This window comes from Bison bison, unplaced genomic scaffold, assembly GCF_000754665.1.
Source record: "Bison bison bison isolate TAMUID 2011002044 unplaced genomic scaffold, Bison_UMD1.0 scf7180017864481, whole genome shotgun sequence".
In the NCBI taxonomy this organism is placed as follows: Eukaryota; Metazoa; Chordata; class Mammalia; order Artiodactyla; family Bovidae; genus Bison; species Bison bison.
This window is the reverse complement of record NW_011495041.1, coordinates 312,693-323,229: the sequence shown is the minus strand read 5'-3', so window position 1 is coordinate 323,229 and position 10,537 is coordinate 312,693. Positions and strand designations below refer to the sequence as shown.

General features: G+C 45.4%; 1 protein-coding gene across 1 annotated transcript in view; it reads right to left on the bottom strand.

Moving 5' to 3' along the window:
- Positions 1–6,178: 6,178 nt before the first annotated feature.
- The window catches only part of RCAN1 (regulator of calcineurin 1), an 11,555-nt gene continuing 7,196 nt past the window's right edge, over positions 6,179–10,537 (bottom strand). Inside the window, exon 4 of the mRNA XM_010862251.1 lies at positions 6,179–7,958. Coding sequence (XP_010860553.1) covers positions 7,786–7,958 — 173 coding nt within the window. The 3' untranslated portion in view covers positions 6,179–7,785. The remainder of the gene's footprint in view (positions 7,959–10,537) is intronic.

Sequence of the window (10,537 nt, the reverse complement as noted above, 5' to 3'; positions counted from 1 at the left end):
TCCCTGGTGGCTCAGCTGGCAAGGAATCCGCCTGCAATGCAGGAGACCCTGGTTTGATTCCTGGGTCGGAAAGATCCTCTGGAGAAGGGATGGGCTACCCACTCCAGTATTCTTTGGTTTCCCTGGTGGCTCAGCTGGTAAAGAATCTGCCTGAAATGCTGCATATCTGGGTTTGATTCCTGGGTTGGGAAGATCCCCTGGAGAAGGGAATGGCTACCCACTCCAGTATTCTTGCCTGGAGAATCCCCATGGACAAAGGAGCCTGGTGGGCTACAGTCCATGCGGTAACAAAGAGTTGAACACGACTGAAGCAAGTTAGCTGCACGTAGGCGTGTGGGCTTTCTGCTACAGACAGCACGTATGCGCCTACTTGTTAGTACCTCTGCCACCAAAGAGCTGCTAGAAGGACAAAAAACTGAAGCTGGGACTAATTTTGCCTCATTAGTTGCAGCACACTTTCAAGTTAACACAGTTAAGAGAAGTGTTTTGGCATTTGGACTAATTTGCCTCATTAGTTGAAGCACACCTTCAAGTTAACACAGTTAAGAGGAGTTGTTTGGCAACTTATCCTACAATAAAACTGCATAATATGACAAAAGCCACTACTTGTAATGGTTGTTGAGGATCTTCTATAGCTTTTTAAAGTTATTTCTCTAATACTCACAGTGCTTAGAATTTTGTTAATGACAAATGGGCTTCTCAAGTTCACCAAGTATTTTTTTCTTTGTTTTGTAGTATTTATTTTTGTGAATTTGACTGCATGCAAACTCTTAGTTGCAGCTTGTGGGGTCTAATACCCTGATCAGGGATCGAACCCAGGCATAGGAAGTGCAGAGTCTTAGCCACTGGACCACCAAGGAAGTCTCGTGGTGCTTAACTGTTTTTATAAGAAGAAGAATGATGCACATTTTGTATAATTTGCAGGAGAAATGTTTTAGAAGCTTCAGAAAGAAAGTTGACCTTGCAGAAACATACTGGGTTTCGTTTTTGTTGTTGCTACTTTGCTTCTTTTTCTAATAGCTCATTATTTTCAGATGCATCATTGTGGAAGTATTTTCCTGGTCCAGTATGTCACTCCTACCTGAGGCCTGATGAGACTGTACACTGACATTCGGTTCAGTTCAGTTCAGTCGCTCAGTCGTGTCCAACTCTTTGCGACCCCATGAATGCAGGACGCCAGGCCTCCCTGTCCATCACCAACTCCAGAGTTCATTCAAACTCATGTCCATCGAGTCGGTGATGCCATCCAGCCATCTCATCCTCTGTCGTCCCCTTCTCCTCCTGCCCCCAATCCCTCCCAGCATCAGGGTCTTTTCCAGTGAGTCAACTCTTCTCATGAAGTGGCCAAAGTATTGGAGTTTCAGCTTTAGCATCAGTCCTTCCAATGAACACCCAGGACTGATCTCCTTTAGAATGGACTGGTTGGATCTCCTTGCAGTCTAAGGGACTCTCAAGAGTTTTCTCCAACACCACAGTTCAAAAGCATCAATTCTTCGGCACTCAGCTTTCTTCACAGTCCAACTCTCACATCCATACATGAATTAGAGACCTGCTAAAATGAATTTCGTATACCACTGGTTACTTGTGGATGCTTATATTCTTGAAGAAGCAATTGGTTGGTTCTGAACAGATGAAAAATTAGTCATTTATTAAACTTTAAGAAATATGACCCAAGTTGATTTTTAAAGTTAACAGATTGTCGTGGACATATCAAGTTCTTCTAGGAAAGCTTAATCAGAATGCACATACTCTAATTTGGGAAGCTGCTTTGCCTTGTTCTGTGTTTAAGAATGTTGCTGTTGTTGTTTAGTTGCTAAGTTGTGTCCAACTTTGTGACCCCATGGAGTGTAATCCTCCAGTATCCTCTCTCCTTGGGATTTCCTAGGCAAGAATACTGGAGAGGGTTGCCATTTCCTTCTCCAGGGGATCTTCCTGACCCAGGGATCAAACCCATGTCTCTTGCATTGGCAGGCGGATTCTTTACCACTGAGCCACCAGGGAAGCCCTGAGTATGTTACCAAAGCATTACACACTTGAAAAATGACAAAGATATGGTGAACATTAAGGCCTTCCCCTAACTTTTGTCCTTTGTCTTAAGATTTAAAAATTTTTTCCTTAAGATTTTGTCTTAAGATTTAAAAATTTTTAAAAAGTAAATTAACTTTGAGACATGCTTTACATAAAACGAAACACACCCATTTTAAGTCTGCAGGTCTTGATGAGTTTTGGACAAATGCATGTACTTGCTTTACAACTACTGGGCTGTTGTTACTGCTTCTGTTGCTGCACTGCTCCATCCAGATAGAGATCCTTTTCATTGTCCTGAAAAGTTCTTTCATGATTCAGTCACTCACCCTATTTTGAAAAGAAATTTTAAAAACAATTTTTTTTCTTTTCTCATCTATGGATCTACCCCAACACACTTGTGTCTCCTTTTCTTTCCTTTTGATTATTGCTGCTCTAGCAGTCTGCCAGTTTGTTGGATTCAAACAGGGATCTGCTTATTGGCTCTACTGACTAGGCAGAGGGGAATATGCCTTATTATTTTTCTATTTTGTTCTCAGTGACCTCTCACACATCCTCTGAAATCTCCATCCATCCATCCATCCCACCCCGCACCAGCCACCTATCCATTGATCCCTCCCCTACACACCCAGCTATCCATCCATCCAACTTTTTGTTGAATGTCCACCATGAGCCATGGGTCACCAGGAATCCCACCCCCACTTAATTTCTGTTCTAACAGGGAAGCCAGACAATTTAACAACTATGCTGAGAAGGCCGTACGTTGGAAGTATGGGGCACAATGGGTGACATAGCAGGAGTGGCTGGGAATGATTCTCGGAGAGAGGGAGACATTAACAATGGAGAGGAGGGCAAGGACGGTTGCGTTGGTTAATTATTTCAGGCCTATTTATTGAGCCCTGCAGGCTGGGCCTGGTGGTAGCTGCGAGAGACTCAGACACAGGTGAGTAGGGAAGACATGGGACCGGTCTCATGGGATTCACATCACTGTGGGGTTAGCCCAGGTGGGGCTGGGCCGTGGAGTGATGTTTTAGGAGACACACTCAGTGGAGCACAGGGAAGAGAGGAAGGACAGAGCAAGTTAGAAACACTGCAAATTCCACATGACCAGAGCATGAAAGTCAATCAGGAAGTACAACTTTGAGCAGGGGGTATAGCAATCACTGGGCTCTCAGTTGCTGTGTAGAACGGTATCTAATCTCTAATCAGAATCTTTAAACAGAGACGAGGACTGTAGGCGCCTCATCTCAATCACTTGCAAATAATCTTCTCTGTCTTTCACAAGCATAGTCATGATTAAAATGACCTTTCACGAACAGTGGGGAGGGAGTGCTGAAGAAAATGAGGTATGTGAGAATAAAATCCATCTACCTGATTGCCATGTAACGTTTGGTGAGTCACAAAAGTGAGAATTTCAGATGTGAATTAAGATTGCCAAAAGCACTGGCATATTTGAAATTCCCTGTGTCCTACTTTAGAATCAGAAGACAGGAGAACTGGGAAAGAAAAAAAAAATGTATTTCTTATTTGTATTCTAACTGCTCAAATCATTTTAATGTAAATTATTTATGTAGTTTCCATCTGAATTATTGACCTTTAGATGAACTTTATTTGATAGGCACTTGGAGCAAATATTCCACAGGATTCTTTAAATGCTATAAAATAGGACATGCCCCAGCTGGTGATTCAATTTTGGTCATAACATGGCCATAGAGTGTATTTGATCCTTTGCAACATTTGAGAAGATGTATTTAGTTAGTGATGAGGTCTGTACAATTTCACGTAAAATTAAAGCTCTGCAAAAAAGCAAACCTCCTCTGGGCACTAAATCTCACAATATTCTGGAAATGACAAATCCTAAAATGCTCGCTGACTGCAAATCAATGTTTTTAGCCTGAGTATTAATAGCTGCATGAAATGTTATACTTCTCTCATCATTTACCACCCTTTGTTTGGATTTAGCACACATTTTGAGTATGCTGATTTTCTTTTCTGGGATGGATGGCTCTAAGCTACTTACCATCAGATGAGAAATATATTCTATCAAAATCTATTTAAGGAACACATCCAATCAATGGCAAAGGATGCGCTCTGCACGACTCTGCCTGTTTGGTGTCTGTCCTTTTGCCTTTTACTGAGCCCACTCACTAGGAGGGCTACAGAGATGCTTGAGTCCTGGGCACGTTCATGATTTAGGGGCCTTTGCTGAAGAACTGATGCTTTTGAACTGTGGTGCTGGAGAAGACTCTTGAGAGTCCCTTGGACTGCATGGAGATCAAACCTATCCATCCTAAAGGAAATCAGTCCTGAATATTCCTTGGAAGGACTGATGCTGAAGCTGAAGCTCCAATACTTTGGCTACCTGATGCAAAGAGTCCATTCATTGGAAAAGATCGTGATGCTGGGAAAGATTGAGGGCAGGAGGAGAACAGGGTGGCACAGGATGAGACGGTTGGATGGCATCACCAACTCAATGGACATGAGTGTGAACAAACTCCGGGAGATAGTGGAGGACAGAGGAGCCTGGCGTGCTGCAGTTCATGGGGTCGCAAAGAGTTGGACACAACTTAGCGACTGAACAATAACAACATAGCCATCTGCCTGGAGACTAGACTGTGAGCACTCTTAGCTTTGGGATTTGAGCTGAGGCCACCACAGTTACCTGAACTCAGAACCATTCATCAGACATCGTCCATCAGAAGTGAGGCTCTTTGTTGATGTGTGGATTTCTACTCTAGGATCTGAAGGCTTCCCGGGCAATGGGACCAGCCACCCATATTTCTCCAGTTATATGTAAGGGGACCCACTGGAAATCTGAGTTAACTGACAACACAATTCAACTTTATTCCAGGGTTATTTATGAAACAGGACTCTGGACCAGCACACTTCCCAATCCAGTTCTGCTCTGCAGTGGCTCCTAGTTATTCAACAAGACGACAATAAACAGCCTCACCCTCCTTCCCTGGTGGTTAATTAGTGAATCTTCTCAACAGTCAGATTCAACCAACTTGATGCAAATGAGGATTTTCCTACACACTTAGACCTCTAACATACATAAATTTAAAATATGCACGTGCTCTTGAGGAATGACAGAATGAGGCTGCTCTTCAACGGAAAACAGAGGAGCACGTGAATTTCTATGGAAAAATGCCTGATGTTCATCTTGAAAAAGAAGCAGATATCATTCGCAAATAAGAGTGTGAAAGTGGAATTCACTCTGTCGTGTCCGACTCATTGCGACCCCATGGACTGTAGCCCGCCAGGCTCCTCTGTCCATGGAATTCTCCAGGGCAGAATACTGGAGTGGGTAGCCACTTCCTTCTCCAGGGGATCTTCCCAACCCAGGGATCAAACCCAGGTCTCTCGCATTGTTGATGGATTCTTTTACCGTCTGAGCCCAAAAGATATATATATGTATGTGTACACACATATATATATCATTTGCAAATAAACACGACATTATTTAGACCTTTGAGGGCTGGCCAGGAGCACACCACCATTTTTGATCAGACTTCCAGATGAAATTCAAATAGGAGGCTTACAGATAGACTTTCTGAACATAACTGGCCTTTGCAACTTAGTATGTTCCACAGGCATATTTTCTACAGGAAAGAAAATTCCTCAAATTAACAATCAGAAACATTGTTCAGAGGGGTGTGTGTATGTGTGTGTGGGCATGTACTCAGTCATGTCCGACTCTTTGCCACCATGTGGATTATAGACTGCCAGACTCCTCTGGTCGTGGAATCTTCCAGGCAAGAATACTGGAATGAGTTGCTATTTCCTACTCCAGGGGAATCTTCCCGACCCAGGGATGGAACCCGCCTGTGTCTCCTGTGCCTCCTGCATTGGCAGGTGGGTTCTTTACCACTCCCCCACCCGGGAAGCCATTGTTTAGCCGAGCTGATAGCAAAAGGGATGTTCATCTCAGCATCCTCTCCCTGGACAAAGGAAACACTCCAGACTTCTGATTTCAGTTTTATCCATTTTCCTCTCTGCTACGTGATGCCCCATTAGTGTGGCCGGCAGCCAGTGAACCGTGGCAAGGAACTGGGAGTTTTCAAACCCAGACTGATAAAGGACTGCATCCTTCTGAGACTGCAGAAGTCAAAGGGCTCACAGGCTGACCCTTAGAAATAAAACAACGGAAAGCTTTTCCATAAAGAGCATATTGTGTCGATTTATTAGAGAATGCAGTTAAAAAAAATATCTTGAGGTTAGCCTCTCCAGTTTAAAAGCACTGAACTAGGAACACTTGAACGGCTATGCAAGCGTCTCTTGCTCATTTGTCCCCCACGCCTCACCAGGTCCTGTAAACAGGGTTTGGAGACCGTTCAGTCAGTTTCTTGACAGAAACAGCCAAATGCCTTTGCTTCTTAAAGAAAGCCCTCTTCCCCTTTTCCAAAGCATGCACTGTCACTTGGCATTAGGTATTTCAAAAGGACAAACACTGTTACAGTATCGTAAGGCCAAAAGGGAGTACCCATCGACCAGACATACACAGGACACTAGAAAAAAATTACAAACGTTAACCTAGTGTGACGACTCCACCAGGAATTAATGGGAAAGGCACTGCACCCTTCTTATACCCACTATCCACTTCACGTGCTTTGAATTCAAGTCCCACCAAACATCTGAAAGGCGTTTTCTACAACATACAATTCATGGGGAGGTTAACACATCTGACACTAGTCTTCCATGGCCATATATGTCTCACCCAAGTGCACAACAGGTGTGAATATATACTATCGGCTTTATTTACAAGTTTATCTTGATTTTTTAGTGGGGGTAAAAAAATTAATGATCTCAACTGACTATTCCCCCCGAAAAGGGTTTTGGCTATGATTCATGTTATATAAACTACCACGTCAAAGAAAGAAATGAAACCCACGTATTGTCTGATCTAAAACATCTAAACTAAAATTTCTCACCCACTATAAGTTGGCAGTGAAAGTGCTATTTTCTGAATTTTATAAGCGAAATGCTACACAGGAATTTCAGATCGACTTCTTTTGCAAAAGCACAAGTTGTTGGTTGCATCGGACAGGATGTGGAATGGTGTGTGTATTCCGTGTAGAATCCCCTCCACCCTGTCGTGGGTGCCCTTCCAAAGACAGTCATGAATCTGGAAAGGTGACAGACTTCGCAGATGCCTTCTTATCTCCCCGAAAGATGTAAAACAGTAATGGCGCAACTCTACATAGGAACGAAGGTTAGTTCTGAGAAATCAGTAATATACATGCACAAACATCAGAACATGAAGGGGGAAAATGAAACGCTACAGTTTCCACGTTGCAGTGTTGCTCTCACAACCTTTCTGCACCAGATGCCTTGTGGCTTCACGTGGTGCCTTTTCCCACCAGGAGAGAGAGTGAGTCTACCTTGTAGACTGATCAGACACAAAGACTCTCCCCGGGGCCCACGGATCAATCTGCCCCTGGCCAAGACAGAACCTACCAGAAGAGAACAAGTACAAAACACTATCATTATTGGTTTTCTCTCGATGCTCCCAGATGTCCTTGTGCGATCACCCCAGACTCAGTGATTGGCTCGGGGCATGGCCAGGAGCCACGAACACTGACTGAGGCGCAGCGTTAGAACCAGGGGACGAAGCCTCGATTCTCTTCTGAGCAACGTGAACTGGAATTTCCGCCACAGCGGTCACGGCTGCCGCCTCCAAAGCTGTGACCGGCTGCTTCCACAGTAAAAGATGCCTTCTTGCGAGCATGGTTTGGAGCACGTCTTTGTCCGGGCGCCGGTTCAGCTTAAGTGGATGGGTGTGTACTCTGGCCTCCTGGTCTGGATAATTTTGGGCTTCGGTCTCTTCATTCTTTCCATCTCGTCTTCTTCCTCGTTCTCCTGATCGCTCTCACAGACATGGACCACCACGCTGGGGGTGGTGTCGGTGGCTGCGTGCAGTTCATACTTTTCCCCTGGAGAAAGAGAATAATTGCAGGGTAACTCAGGCAAGGAGGTAAGGGCCAAAAAGAGCAAGAGCAAAGGGATGTGCAGGCAGGAGTCAGCTCGACCAAGCTTCTGTGCGCATCCACTGGGGACCAAAGGACACGGCTAGACACACTCTGGATTGGTATTTCTTTGGTGGCTCCTTGGCTCAGGGGTAAAGCATCTGCCTGCAGTGCAGGAGACCCAGGTTCAGTCCCTGAGTCAGGAAGATCTGCTGGAGAAGGAAATGGCAAACCACTCCAGTACTCTTGTCTGGAAAATTCCACGGACTGAGGAGCCTGGTAGGCTACAGTCCATGGGGTCTCAAAGAGTCGGACACGCCTGAGCGACTTCAATTTCACTTTCTTTACACATCTCAACACTGCAAATGACTCTGTTTTCAAACACTCTGAGTCCAGGCATATGAAAGGCATGGGAGGAATGTGTATTTAATTACTCTTTGCATGCATGGGCTTCCCTGGTGGCTCAGAGGGTAGAGAATCTCCCTGCAGTGCTGGAAACCCAGGTTTGATCCCGGTTGGGAAAATCCTCTAGAGAAGGAATGGTAACCCACTCCAGTATTCTTGCCTGGGGAATTCCATGGATAGAGGAGCCTGGCAGGCCACAGTCCACGGGGTCGCAAAGAGTCGGACACAACCCAGCAACTAACACTTTCACTTTTTTAGCGTGTACACCAGACTGCCTCTAAACTACCCAGGGGACTTCCCTGGTACGGTGAAAGTGGCACCTGTTCAGGAAAAGATGTTGTATGAATAAAGGCATCAGGTAAGGCCCTCTTGGGCATCTCTCCCCACTGAAGGCTTTCACTGAAGCTCACAGCCCAGGCTAGAGACGGGAAGCATGGGGAAGCCTCTTTGCCCAAAAGAAACAGATGTGAGTTCTGAGCCAGGTGCTCCAAAAGCATTTTTGATCACAGCATCCTTTTTCACACAATTATCAACCCCCTCAAACCAGGAGTGTCCTGCTGTTGTACGGCAGCCTGAAATTTATCAGGCTCAGGCAAGGGGCTTTTACTCATAAACAAAGTGTTGCCTCTTCTCAAGCCCACACGGGAGACTGGAATGTTATTGTAACTGCCCCTGAAAGGGCTTTCCTTATGGCTCAGCTGGTAAAGAATTCTCCTGCAAGGCAGGAGACCTGGGTTCAATCCCTGGGTCAGGAAGATCCCCTGGAGAAGGGCATGGCTACCCACTCCAGTATTCTGGCCTGGAGAATTCCACGGACTGTATTAGTCCATGGGGTCACAAAGAGTCAGACACGACTGAGCAACTTTCATTTCACTGAATGGGTGAGGGCTTCCCGGATGGCCCAGTGGTAAGGAATCTGCCTGCCAATGCAGAAGACATAAGAGAGGGCTTCGATCCCTGGGTCAGGAAGACCCCTAAGAGAGGGCTTCAATCCCTGGGTCAGGAAGACCCCCTGGAGGAGGAAATGGCAACCCACTCTAGTATTGTTGCCTGGAGAATCCCATGGACAGAGGAGCCTGGTGGGCTACATACAGTCCATGGGGTTGCAAAGAGTTGAACGTGACTGAGTGACTGAGTACTGAAAGGGTGAACGAGCTTCAATATTCTCAGGGGGCAGAAAGTTAAAGCAGAGGGTCAGATATATCACTCAAAATCTTGGTCATGATCCTCTTTACAAATCTTTATCTCCTGCCAAGGAGGCATAATCCAGAAAGCAAGGGGACGGGATCACATTTGCAAAATCTTTGCAGTCTTGTTGGCTGAAAAGCACAGCTGAAATATGAATTACTATTCAAGCTCATTGTTGGGTAAACTGAAAGCAAATTGATGTCTATTCTCTAAAAGGGCTTCTCAAACAAGACGTCTGTAAAAAAAAGTGGTAGGTTCTAGAGTGTAAAGAATGTTCATTAACAGCACTTCCTGCCCCTGGGACAGTGTGAGTCCTTTCTCTAGGAGGACGTCTCCCTTTTCCCCTCTCTAACATTCCAGAAGTTTCCAACCCCGGGCTCTGCTAATGCACCTTAGCCTGGAGCTGCTCTGAGGAACACTGGCACTTCCAACTTGAACTTAATGCCACGGTGAGCAGTGGGTAATGTGATCTTTGCTTCTACCATAGCGGGAGTTTTCTGTCTGAGAGGTGTTAACAGCAATGTCACCTTTTGCATATGAAACTGCTGATGGTCCAGGAAAACAAAACTCTCCACTCAGAGGAACACCAGTCAGATTATTGGTCAAGGAGAAAGCTGATGGCCTCAGTGTTTATTGCATTTGCCCCATGGATAGGGCAGAAGTGGGGCTCAAACCTGGTCACCCCAAGACCCCTGCCTGCACCTTCCAGCTCACCCAAACCCTATCGACAGGACGGGAACCACCAACATTTTACTGTTTCCAGAAAACAGGTATTGAGCTCTGCCAATGAGCCAGGCATTGTATGAAGTGCTTTTTACATGATGATCTTGTATATTGCTCACAACTCTACCAGGGAATACCCATTTTCTGGATGAGAAGCCTGAGGCCAGAGTACCTTTCTTCCCAAATGCTCACGCCTTTGTCCCTTCAGAGGCACAGAATCTCTTCCCCCC